This window comes from Buceros rhinoceros, unplaced genomic scaffold, assembly GCF_000710305.1.
Source record: "Buceros rhinoceros silvestris isolate BGI_N320 unplaced genomic scaffold, ASM71030v1 scaffold16983, whole genome shotgun sequence".
Classification (NCBI taxonomy): Eukaryota; Metazoa; Chordata; class Aves; order Bucerotiformes; family Bucerotidae; genus Buceros; species Buceros rhinoceros.
In genome coordinates, this window is record NW_010401968.1 from 1,911 (window position 1) to 15,428 (window position 13,518).

Below are 13,518 nucleotides of genomic sequence, written 5' to 3' on the forward strand. Positions count from 1 at the left end.
AGCCCCTCTCTGCTGCTGTGTTTCTCATTGCAATAAAAAGCCTGAAATATTAAACATACAGAAGAATTAAATTAGAGTTTGTAAACCAGCAATAATATTATTCTGTTTTCAATGTTCTAAATCCTTAAAGTTCAGCTTAAATAAATGTCATGCTCCAGCTCCTTAAGCAGCGTTAGCAACGTAAACAGCATTTAAAAATGCACGAAGCTCAACTTCATAAAAATTACATCTGCAGGCTGTTAAAGGAGCATCTGCAAGAAATGTCAAACACTACTGCTCCTCGTGTACTCCACCGAAACAACAGGAGAGTTGCATCTGGAAACAGTTACTGGCACAGGACTTAAATAAAGTATTGTGTTACCTTTAATGAACTAAACATTATTAACCAAGAGCCAGATATACCAGTGTGCCATCCAGCTGGCTTGTAATTCAATTTATTTACCTTCTTGGGAGATGACAACGGACTTGGAGGATGGGATGGGTTTGCTGTCTAGAGTCCAGGTGACAGCTGCAGGGGGATCTGCAGAAATCCGACACTGTAAGACCAGCTTTTCACCATCCACCACTTGGGCATCCTGCAGCTTCTCTGTAAAGGAGGGTGCTGTTCCTTTGCTTGCTGGAGGTTTGCTTGCTGGTACTTTGTTTTCAGCCTTTTTCCCAATTATTCCGCCATCCACCACTGCGCACCCATGTTCACAGTTTCTGTCGTTCTTCTCTTCTTTCTTCATGAGCGGTTTGGCAACCGGGACTTGAGAATTGGGGGTGGCATTCTGAGCTTCAGAAGCGGTGCGGGCATTTGGTGCTGGGGTGCTAGCGCTGCCATTCTCTGTAGGTGGCTTTTTCTTCGAGCCCAGCACAGATCTGAAATCTGTAACGGCTGGTTTAGGAGGTGGCACCTTCTCTGGCAGTGGGGTTTTTGGGGTGCCTTTCTTGGACAGCACAGAGCGGAAGTCCACCTGCTGAGGAGCATGAACTTTCCTTTCCTCCTCTGACACGGTCTTGGGTTTGACCTGCCGCTGCAGGTTTGCTCGGAAGTCCATTTGCTCGGCTGGGATTTCTTTCAGTTCCTCCTCAGAAAAACTTTTGGTGCTGACTTTCTTGCCTAAAATGTCACGGAAATCAAGCTGCTCAGCTTCCTGCTGCCTTAAGCTCTCCTCTGTGTGTTCCCGAGTTTCCACTCGCCTCTTCAGCACGCCTCGGACGTCCTCCTGCTCTTCCTCAGCTGCTCTGGTTTCGCTGCTGTTCTTTTTGAAGCCACTTGATCGACCAAATGTTAGTTTACCATGATCTCCACTGTCTCTTTGCTCTCCAGAGCTGGCTGATACCCTCCCACTATGATCCGAAAAAGAAAAGAAAGAAAGAGCCAGGAAAGGGGCTGGTTTAAAAATGTCAGGGAACAATCTCAGAGCAGGAACAAAATGTGTTTATAGAAGGGGAGGTTGATTAGAGGAGCACACTCCATTAGTTTATTGCATCAGTGATGACTTCAGGAGCCATATAAGGGCACAAACAAAAAAGATCTCCTCTACTCTGGCTTGGTACAATGTGCTTAGTCTGTATGATGAAAACAATTTGTTGGGTCACATTTGGGGATTAGGTTGAACAGCGGCCAGCCTGGGTCTGTAAGGGCAGGGAATTAATGGAGCAAAAAATAGAACCCACCCATGCAAGTCCCTGGGAAAAATACTCACTCTCTGAGCATTTCTGCTCTGGAAGCTGAACTCTCCCGCAGCATCAGGGACACCTGGCAGCTGCATCTTCCAACTTGGTTCCTGAAATATTTAAGTGAAATCAGAACAGCAGAGGTTTCTTCCTCCAAGACTAACTTGCCTCAGCTAAGTGATGGTTTGTTGCGCTCAAGCAGCTCAGACCCTGTGGGGCATCCTCCTTTTCGCTGCCCAGCACTGTGGTGGTAGACTGAGTGGGTTTGGAGCCCAGCTATCTCACGTAGCTTTTACCAATCCGCTGCTGTCTACAATGGGAACGATATGCTTCCTGACCAAAACCCAAAGCAATTTACAGAATGAAAGAGCTGCACACAAACAAGCTAAAGGAAAACAAATACAAGAGCTGGAAAATCGAGGCAGAGGAAGGGGGCTATTTTGCAAAGTTGAAAATCTTTCCAACTTTGCCTACTGTTTATTTATTCAAACCCAAGCTCTTAAGTTTTCCAATGTTAAGATATTAAAAGCAGGGTCTGATTTCCTTCCCTCCCCGCCGGCCCAACCAATCAGCAAAACCCATCTACACGGATTGCTCCAGCCTGTCCATGTTTATATTAAAAAACATAAAAGTGTCACCATATATGGTGCTGAGTACTTATTCTTCCTTTTGCAGAGGAATACCACGGATGCCTTCTGGGAAGGACTCCCATTAAAGAATTCACTTAAAGTGCTCCCCCCACCGCTCCCTCCCGCAGATAGAGATCATTCTTCTGGCCGCAAGCGGCGCTTCTCCACTTAGCACGGGAGATGCCAAAAGCAAAACTGAACTCCCCCAGGGTAGCATTTGTGTAATGTCGCCCCTGCACCCCTGAACTGCTATTAAAAAAACAGACCTGAACTGAGTAAGGATGGCAGGTATCTCTTGTTAGTGAAAACACAGTCCTTACCGGTTTAAGCTTCTAAATGGACTACAAACTCCCGGATTATTTTTCTTTTTCAAACAAAAATAATTTTTGCTACTGAAAGCATTTCCTGGACATGAACGAAAAGCATTTGCTTTGAGGGGAGGAGGGAAGGAGAGGCAGGTTTTCCCAGCTGTGGTCTCCTTTCAAAAGACTTGCTAGATAAGAGTGGCTTCGAGTCAGCTTTACCCTGGCGTTTAAAAACCATTATTGAAGGCAATCCATGACAGCACCGAGAGCCCCAACCCTGATTTCCTTCAACATAAAAGACTAGATAATATCTGAGTGCCAAACAGAAACTGTCCAAATGGCAGGAGAGCATCCAAGTCAATGCAGATCTCCAGCACTGGAGATCTGCCATTCTGACTTCCTCTTACGTGTGACCTCTTCTTGGAAGCAAGAGAACTATCAAGAAGAAAAGACAACTGGGAAGATAAAAAGAAAGAACCGCATATCACCTCTCCTCAACACACTGATGGGCATCAAGGGACGGCAGAGTACCAACACTGCTGAAAACCTGTTGTCCTCAAACAACGCATCTCAGACTGGCCCCTTCTGACATTATGAAAACCCATGAATTCTCTTCCTGCTTCTCAGAGGCTTTAAAGAAAACCAAACAAACCGGAAGCTGCCCAAGCACTTGCTCCTTCACCAGTGCTAGAGGGCTGAGGGCAGGCTGGTGGGTTAGAGGGCTGAGGCAGATCCCTCCCTCCCCTCCCCGTAAGTCTCCTGGAGCTCAATTACTCTTGCTTGAGGACTTAAAACGAGCCCAAAGCTGACAAAGTAGCAGCAGCCATGCAAGCTGAAGTAGAGACAATTTACAGCATACATCATGTAGGGAGGCACCCCTGCTCAGCTGTTGTCACAACTGTGTGGCAAAAACATTTGACCACAAGAATTGTGTCACCAGTGAGAGAGGTTAAAGTGAGAGAGGCAGTGCTCTCCCAGGAGAGGGTTCTAGGGATACTGGATGTGGTCCTGACCACCATGAAGAGAAACAGCATTTCTGCAGGACCCCCTTCTGCAATGCATGTTCCCCTCTGCAAATTCTTCACAAAGAAGCAAATAAAGGAGGCAAAGTAAACCTCTCCAAATTAAGCTATTTGTTTGGAAAACAAAGCAGGGTAAGAAAGCAGGACAGCATTTTGTTCTATTTTTAAAACCTTGAGAAGACTTACAAATTATGGCAACAGCAGGACACAGGAAAACCTAGATTGAGAAATGATTCAAAAGGTAGTTTTTCAATCTCAAGTATGATTTCTGATTCAGGTGACTGGCTGAACACCACACCTCTGGATACAAACCTCCAGCCTGTGGCAGATTCATCATACCCTACTCAAAAGTGTAGCGTTCTCAGGGCTAGTCCTGCTCCCAGGGAAACCAAGGCGAGTTTCGTTACTGATGTTAGGAGCAGGGAGAACATAGTTTTGTCTTCCGAATTCGGTCGCAGAGTCTAAAAAGGTGAAGTTAATGACACTGACCCACCTTGGAGATCACTAGATGGAAAAAGAGAAAGGAGCCAAGAAAAATCAAGAAGGACTGGATGGTTTAGATGCTAAATTCTATCAGGAATAGCTCTGGAAACTGTGTAAATATTTTTACATGTACCCAATTTCAGAACCTAGGCAAGGCAAGAGACTTAAGGGCACTTAGAAAAAATAGAGCTTTGCAGGACGCAAGCACTGCTTCGAGCCTTTCACATCTCTGCTGGTTTGAATCTTTGCAATACCAGCATTACTTGTGCAACTTGAGGGTCTCTGTGTTGGTGATTTACGTGCAAAACCCAAGACAAAGACAGACCTTAGTGGCTCTGTTATGTGGAATAAGGACAGACATGGACAAAACCTGTGCTTGAGTAGCTATGCTGTACGGAAGTGTCTGGAAGTGATGGCTTTTGCAGGACTGTTCAGCAGAGTGCCCCTGCACAGGACTTGACTTAAAAATGTCAAGGAATAATAATAATGAAAACCCACCAAAACCAAATAAAACCCCAGCTGCAAGGCCTGAAGCAATTTTAAAAATAGCTCTCTGTCTTATTGTGGGATCAGCTTTCCCTGGAATGGCTTTTATGTTCAAAATATCTTGAAATACTGGTTTCTTGGCAGAATCTACTCAAATATTTTCACTGAACCTTAGATGAGACTTATTGTCTGCGTGTCCCTAGGAAGCACTCTCTGGCGGAAGAGGCAAAAAGGTACTGCTCATTCCAGCATGGGGACACTCTGAGAATTCCTACTGACCTGCCGAGTGTGAAACGAGCGCTGACGACTGAATGAGGTTTTTCAAAGACGGAACTGAAAGGGACCAAGAAGTTGATCCCTGGTGCTTCTGTGCAGGTCACTGCAAAGCCTCAGAATGAGGTTTTGCAACTCTTCTGTGAGTCAGTTCGATGGAGAAAAAGCCCAGACTCCAGGAAGCTTTAACCCCAGAGCAAGCCTCTAATCTACTGCATCTCAGCTTGAGCTGACATAAAGCAGAGAAGCTCTGCTGACTTCAAAGAGGATGCATTGATTTACCTCACTGGAGGGTTTTGCCAAACCCTTTTTCTACCTGGAAGAGCAATCGTTTTATCCGCATTTTGCAGCAATGAAATGAGAAGGGGTCATGGTTTTCCTTCCTAAAAACAGACAATGTGTTGAGAGCAGAAAACAAGGTTTGCAAACTGCATTTACCATAGAAAGGCAGAACGGTATTTACTCTTCGGTGCAGTGGAAGGCAATTTCACAACTGCTTTCTATACAACCTGACCTGCAGAGCATTCGAGGTGCCACTGATTCAGAAGATGAATGATTACCTCTGATTTTAATCCGATTATCAAAATCTCTAAATCAGATTAATCAACACTAACCAAACTTTTCTGGAAGATGGAGTGGAGGAGAAGAGAAATACTCAGCGTCTGAGAAAACAGAGGTTAACAAAGCAGGTTTGTTTAAGGAACTGCAGGAGGATTTCTGAGGACTCTCATGTTGACTATGCTGTTATAAAGATAAAGGCTTTGCTCAACAAACACAGTCTCTGCCCAGTACTCCCCATTTCTTTGCTTACCTCTTCATTTACAATGTACACACAGACTGAAAGAACATGGGCAAGTTGTGCTTGGATTAAAGGATACCAGTGCTCGCATCACTGGGAAGACACAGGACAGGAGGAGAAAAAGATGTCTGTGGTTTTCTGAGTCAAAAAATGATTGTTATTTCCCATTTCAATCACGATGGTTTCACAGAGACTCTGATTCTTTTATCCCTCAATCGCACAGGCTGGCAAAACACTCAAATTTCCACAGGTGAACCACTGCAGTAGGTGAATCTGTTGTTATTTTTGTATTTGTGCAATGCCATTCCTTGAGGCCTGAGCAATAACAGGCTCAATGGAGCAGTATTAGGACAACTAAAAAGAAGAACGCAAGCGTAGAGGCATCAGAGGTCGTCTGTGTAGGTGTAAAACAAGGACAAGTTGTAAAACAAGGACAACAGCTGCTGTCTTAGGAGTCAGCCTGCACAGTCGGCTATACAGTAAAAGGGAAAGCCAACAGGGACTCTGGATAGCGCTGAGGGATGAAGAAAGCCAAGCAGCAGTCACAGAGGGATCACACTGGGCTATATACCCTTGTCAGCTAGCTCTGCTGAATGGAGAAGGAACTAGGGAGAGACAAACAGAGCTGTTGCAGTAGAAGCCCAGTTTTTAAGAGCTGGTATCGCTTTGTACTATTGGGCAGTACCTGTCTAAACTGCCTGCTGGCCTAGCCCATCTCCACTGAACACCCAGCATGCAGAACAGAGCAGATCACCTTCTTTCAGTGTAACGGACCCAAATGTCCATGATGGTTAAATCCATTTTAATAAAGGAAGTCACACGTGTCAGCCAAGGAAGGCAATACACCTATGCCCAGTAAACAGCACACAATGACAGCATCAGTTCCAAGCTGAACACAGTTTTCTGTGACCGCACAGGGGGTACGTAATCACGCCCAATCTTCACCATCAGAGGTGGGAAATGCTGTGGCACTTTCTACAAGATAAAGAACCAGCAAATCCAATTCTTCATTTAAAGGACAGTTATTTTGCTAGGAAAAACATAAATTCAAAACACTGCTTCCAAATTTTGTGGGAATGACAATCTCAAAGCACCAGGGTGCCTCATTTCAACGCTACATCAGAAAAATGAGGCTATGACTTCCACATAAAACTCAGGCATTTCACACATAGCCAGGAAACACTTTCTGCCCTTAAAGGGATGGATCATCATCCTGTGGAACAGCCCTTCCTGCTCAGGTTGGTCCTATGGAAAACAAGCATCCTTACAAAAGTCCAGAGAGACGGGATAAACAACAGCTCCAAATTCAAGACATGGACTGTGGTTTCCCCTGCCAGTAACCCAGATCATTTCCCACACTGCTGTCACAAAGATGTGTTCTTCAGGATCCCGAAAGGCAGCTCTATACTGCATTGCCCTTCTTTCTGACTCCTGTGTGTGTCCTCTTTCCTCTCCAAGTTTTAGGAGTTCTTTTCATCCCTCAGAAATACCTTGTTCCTTTAGTACCCTACTGTTTTGTGCCACTAGGAGAGACCTCTCATCTTCTTTAGCTGGGAATTCCACCTTGCGGGTCACTATAACTAACTGAGCAAGGGAACAGGCTCTTTTCATGGCAAACGTACCTGAGCTGAATTTCATATTGCCCTGCATGACGAGACTGCACGTTCCTCAAGATCAGTGTGAAGATGTCTTCGTTTTGCAGGATTTCACATGCTGTTCCCGGCATTATTTCCTGCCCATCTTTAAACCAGTGAACGGTGGGGAAAGGATCTCCAGCAATGGCACAGGATATAAGAACGTTTTGCCCAGGAGCTGCTGTCACTGATTTCGGTTTGCTGATGAACCAGGGCTGGGTACCATCCTGAGGTTCTGCAGTTACAAACACAGTTTACACATCAGGAGAGAGCACCATGCTTGAACGTAACTAGTTTCAGGGAAAGCAATCACAGACAAGCAAAGTTACTTTGAACACCCAGGGTATAAGATTTTAAGCTGAAAATAAATTAGGCTTTAATTTTGGAAGTAACTTGTGTTGGTACTAAAATCAATCGTTTACTTGGCACTTTTCTGGCTTGATTCAGGCTTATATTAAGAGCAAAACAAAGGGACTTTAAAGCTGCCCTAAAAGGAATCATGAAGATTTGTCCTTAGAGAACAGGGGTTCTTCATAGCTTTAAGGGCAAGTGACAGCACGACAACTGCTGTGCAGTTGAGAGCTCATGTAATAAATAAATCATCGTTAACAATTGCATAAAATCACATGTAATATGGAAAACTGACCCTGAGGCTAGATCTCAGGGGAGCTCAGAGAAGAGAGGCAAGTCTGACTTCAGAGCAGGCGGTGACAACAGACCCACCCCTGGAGGCACGGATCTGCGAAATCCTGGGGTTAAGATCCGTTACATTAAAGATGGCCAAAGTCTCCCATTGATTTCCAATAATTCCCAGTAATGACTACGAGAAAATGTTGAAGATTGAGTCCCCTGCCACGATAGTCCTGAATGCCCAACTCCAAGAAGTTTGTAGGTACTTCAGTATTTCCTGTGGAATTTACATCACACGTGCAGATCCGCAGCCAAACTTCCCATGGCTAGTTCTCAAATTGCAGAAATCATGTGTTCCTCACCTGCTACCACTCCAACGCTAACATTCAAGCCAGGATACCTGGCTCCTAGACAGCTTTTCCAAATACTCGGGGCTTTCATTAGAAAGAAAAACATCATTAAATGGTTTACGTTAAGTCCATAGCTAAGTAAACCTTACGGTTATAATATGAAGCTGCATTTAGCAGGAGTTTTGCGCTGGCCCTAGGAACAGGATTCAGAAACGCATTTTTGAAATAATAACATGATGTTCCAGAGTGAAAAGATGTTTTTGAAGTTGCTTCTGCTCTATATCTTTTTTAATTCAGATGCAGAGGCTGAGAACATCCTTCACAAGAGACCTTATAAACACTCGTGTGCTTTAAACAGACACTCCTCCAGAACATGAGAATTATTTTAGCATCTCCTAAGGTGGAGAACTCTGTACCTTGTACTGTCAGTGTGGCCTGGCTTTGTGTTTCACCTAATTCATTCCAGGCTTCACAGGTGTATTTGCCTGTGTCTTCAGGAAATACTTCCTGGATGTACAGACTGTATTCGTTGCCTTTCTTCTCAAAGTGGAAATCTTCTGTCTCCTGGATTTCTTTCCCATTGTGCAGCCAGATAATTTCAGGAGGTGGGTTAGCTGAAACAATGGAAACAACAAACATCAGAGACACAAACAGCCCCCCTTCTCGCCCCCACCATATATTGATTAAGAAAATGAACGAGGTTGGTTGGTTTTTTGCCACCTGATTCTGCAAGCTCATCTTCAAAGCTCTCAGGAATTTAATGAACTGTCGATGCTGTCTAATGTGGAATAGTTCTGAGTCTATCATTACCGTTAAAATACAAATATTTTAAATAAGGGAATTTGTATACAAATACAAAATAAGGGAAGCATGTATAAAACAGAGAGGAGAATGAGTTATAGGACCCATGATGGTGGCTACCAAAGGTTCCTATTGCCCTATAAGCTGGTACCAGGACTGCTTTGTTCTGCAGCACTCATCTTTCCCCATCTGAGAGGAATTCCATTCTTTTCGTTTCACGACAAAAAGCTATTACAAGTCCACTCAGACTTAGTTTTAGTTCAACAGCAGGACCAAATAATAACCACCTTCTTCTTCTTAATAACAATATTAATTCCAATAAAGAAACACTTGCACAGATCTGAACATGTTAACATCAGACTTCAAATAACCTGAAGACAGATTAGACAAACCTAGCTTTTACTTGTAAAAAACTATTTCCTTGAAATACTGTTTCCAAATTCAAAGACACCTGCTAGGTTTTTTTAGCAGGAAAAAAAAAAAAAAAAATCACATACTTCGCAAGCAGGACTTTTTTTTTTAAATACTGCTGTTCTGTAGCTACACACCTGACACCTCCACAGTCATTATCACTTGACTTCCATCCATGACTCTGAGGTCAGCCAGGCCTTTGAGGAAGATGGGTGCAAATGTCTTGTTTAGTTTGGCAGTCGGCACACTTTCTGCTGCCTTGCTGCTCTTCTTTTCTGTGAAGTCAAGAAAAGAACAAAAGGGGTCTCAGCTGGACTTTTCGTGTCAAATTTTAATTGACCTTAGGTTCAAATCGGTTTCCAGTCAGTGGTCTTACTTCAGCTCTCAGAAGGCAAAAATTATTGCGGCAACCCAATATAGTTATTTGCCTTACCAGTAGTCCAAGCAGAAAGGCAAGAAATGGATGGAACTGTCCTGCCTCCAGAGGTCCTCTTAAATGACTGTTAGCAGCTATCATAGAGTATCACACAGAAATTTAGTCATATTTTCTTCAAGTCACAGGCTCAGGTGGAAAAAAAAACCAAACTACCAACACCTTGTAACCAACAATTCAATACCACTAATCACTGCTAAATCCTTGTAAAAATGTTAAGGTATGTTACAAGTTCCTGTTCTCATGGCTGATGAGTTAAAAATGCAAATTCACTGAACACAGGAGTGGCCGCTCTGTATGAAACGACAAACCATTTCAGCTGCTAGACTGTCAATACCAAACAGGTTTGAGCTGGTCGTACCCCTCTCCTCTGTTGCGCTTACTCAACTGACTGATGATGGGGAAGACGGAAACCTGATGTTACCAACATACATCACAAACCAAACTACTGGGATTAGTTTTTTTTTTTTCGAGACTGAACAATCAAACTATCAATGCTGGAGTTAACCTCTTAAAAACACAACCTATCTGTGACAGATACGTGGTTTCCAGTATCCCCAGTGATCCCCCTTGTCTTGGGTTCACAGGCTGTGAAGAAAGGTCATTTAACTGTGGCCTATATGGTACACTAGATCAGGAAAGAGACTTCTGCTCCAAAAACCTGAGCAAAGATGCTTCTGAAGCCACAGGAGTGATCACGACCAAATATAAGAAGTCATAAATATTTATCGGTCACTTGGATACACTTTTTGTTTTGTTAGCCTGAGTTCAGACTTCTTACGTCTTGTTTTTAAAAAGCCAACCTTGCTTTCTGTCCATACATGAAAATAGCTACATTATGCTTATTCCGCCCTTCAAAACTTCCAAAGGTGTATCACAATCATCCAAAATAGTATTACAGCAACACCAAGCGTCAAGCTGGGAAAAAACCAACCCCCGTTGAAAGATGGGTCGTGATTCGACAAACTGTAAGCGCTTCACTGAGAAAGACTTCTGGGCAAAGAGTTAACCTTGTCCCAGGGCTGTCCAAGCTCAGCGTAAATTTTGAAGCTGCCTAGAGAGGAAGTTTTTCCTCTTCTCTAGCAAAGCTTTTTCTAGCCAAAAGCTAACTCGCTGGCTTGCCATAGGTCTTTCCTTGGCACTGAGCAGTGGGACGTTGATGTATGTGGGAATGCAAACGCAGGGCATGACTGAGACCCACTCGGCTCGGTGTTCTGCACTTACCATTCAGAAATGCCTGATCGACCATTAGGCCACACCGATCAGCCTTAGGGCTTCTGAGAGCACCTGCTCCTAAGTGACTAGTGCTACGGAGAAAACAGCCATGGGGCAAAGCCATCTACGGCAATAACCTGCTGTGGTTCGCCATATTCCTCTGTTTTGTACTGGTTACTCAGGGAAACACCTTCAAACTGCTGTTCTAAACAATATCAGCACACACTCCTTCACTACTTTAATGTCTTGCAGAAAACCCCGTTCTCCTTCAAACTGAAACAGACCTGGGAGGGAAAGCAGAAATCCACCTAATGGGAAAAAGGAGCAAGAGAAGAAGAAAAAAAGAAGGAAAAAGAAAAAGCAAGAAGGTAGTAAGACAGGAAAAAGGTATAGGAAAAAAAATAAAGACAAAGACAGTTAATGGTTCTGTTGTCACTCTTACTGAAATAATTTGTAACAGTGCAAATCAAGAGGGCAGATACACAATAAAAGGAGAGCTGGGAAAGGAAAATAAAAGCAGAGGTGTGGTTCCAGACCAACAGAGACACTCCAGGGGCAGAAACAAAGGCAGCTTTATATATCAGAGACTTTCTGAAGACATTCCCATCCTTGTAAGCCTGTCATGTACCAAGGTACGTATGCTTGGATTTCGTCCTTGGGGTATCCCCTGATTTCTCAGCACCTGGTACAAAGCAGGAGTCCAAACAGCTGAACAGCTCCCGTTCTATTGCTGATGTTCTCTGAGCATGGGGGCAGTAAAGGCATTTCTTTACCAACAGGTAGGACATCTGTTGTAAGAGCTCAAAAGTTAGAAGCTATCACGGCTAAGGCAACCGGTATTGCTTTTCCAGCAGGTGACATCCCGGATACGGCAAACAAATGGCTGAAGAGACTGGCTGCATGGCAGCTTGAAGGGGCGTTCTTCCCAACACAGGCATTCTCCCCTACTTCAGAAGTATCTTTTTAAATGGGGATCCCCAGTCTCGTGCTACCCTTATTCAGGAGCGTATGTTGATCTGCAGCACGTGTTTATGGTACCAACAACTTCAGCAGAATATCACAAGAATCGTCTCATGTTTCTTGATTTGGCAGCAAGAGTTAAAAAGGCTCAGGTTCTAATCCATGAAAGCTCTTTGTTCATTAAGAAACCACCGGGGCTCATTTCAAGTAACATTTCTGTTGTTACATAGAATTTGATCTTGTGGACTTCCAGACTCAGCACAAAACTCAACCAACCGGCTGACAGCTTTAGTTTCTCACAGATGTTTTCCACAAGCCAACACAGCCAGTTTCAGATACATGATTTAGTTTTATTTAGTCTTAGTCTAAAGTAATTTCATTTTCTCAGAAGGGCCTGATACAATCAGGCAGAGGCCAAATTACAAAGCCTGAATTTTAACTATTTTCAAATTCCTCTGAAGCTTGTAAATGCCTGTAGCTGTTTATTTACTACGCAGCACCGTGCAGTCACTCGTGCTCCTCTGAGGAAGACTTTCACGGTTCAGAATTTGGCTGTGACATAGCAGCGCTGTACATTTTCACAGCTGATTCTTATTTTAATATACCTAAGGACTTCTTCAATTCTAGCCTTTACAGCTCTTGTTTGGAAAAAAAGCAATCCATTTGATTTTGGAGGGTACTTGTCAAGGAAGGGACACTGCTCATTCAGGATCGAACAAGTAACTCCTCTTCCCATTTATGGTGACAAGATGCTGTGCGATTCTCCTCCCTTTTGAAAACGCTCAGCTAATTATTTTGCCAGGAAAGTAGTACAAGGAAAACCACCCACAACAGCCCAGGCACTGCTTGCAAAAGAGTAGCTTCAGAAAGCGTAATGACCGTAGAAGTTACAGCTGGGTGCTAGCTGGTCTTGTACACGAGGAATGAAATCTGTGACATGGACCAGGAAAACGGAGGGCAAGGAGCTAAGGAAAACAGGACAGGAGTAAGGAAGCTGCACACCACGGAAGGCCGGTGTTAGGGCTTGCTCCCCCTCATGCCTCCAAAGCTCCGCTGGGGTTAGTGGCAGCTGGCTTCAGAGCCCAAAGCAGGGAGGAAGGAGAGAAAGAAGGAAGCGCAGGCTCAGCTCTCAGCTCAGGCTGTACAAGCCGCTGTCTGAATCAACCTCTTCTGTAACACTGCTGGGAATTTTTGCTGCCACAACTACAGACAATGAAAATATGGCACATCCGGCACCAGAAAGGAAATCTCGGACCTAAGGAAAAGTTGGTCTGATTTGTTATATATCTGCACATCCTCAAGCTTAATCAACTGGATGTGAAAAAGAGGAGACCCCAGCCCTTCCCATTCTGTTACCGCGCTCTCATCACCTATAGCCATTTAACATCTCCCTCACCACTCTGACCTCCTCTTCCTTTCCAGGAA

General features: G+C 44.0%; 1 protein-coding gene across 1 annotated transcript in view; it reads right to left on the minus strand.

Moving 5' to 3' along the window:
* Positions 1–442: 442 nt before the first annotated feature.
* Positions 443–13,518, minus strand: part of LOC104490227 (myosin light chain kinase, smooth muscle-like) — a gene marked incomplete at both ends in the record, with an annotated part of 25,748 nt that continues 12,672 nt past the window's right edge. Inside the window, 5 exons of the mRNA XM_010132485.1 lie at positions 443–1,332; positions 1,692–1,772; positions 7,282–7,528; positions 8,690–8,887; positions 9,623–9,760. Of these exons, the coding sequence (XP_010130787.1) occupies positions 443–1,332; positions 1,692–1,772; positions 7,282–7,528; positions 8,690–8,887; positions 9,623–9,760 (1,554 nt within the window). The remainder of the gene's footprint in view (positions 1,333–1,691; positions 1,773–7,281; positions 7,529–8,689; positions 8,888–9,622; positions 9,761–13,518) is intronic.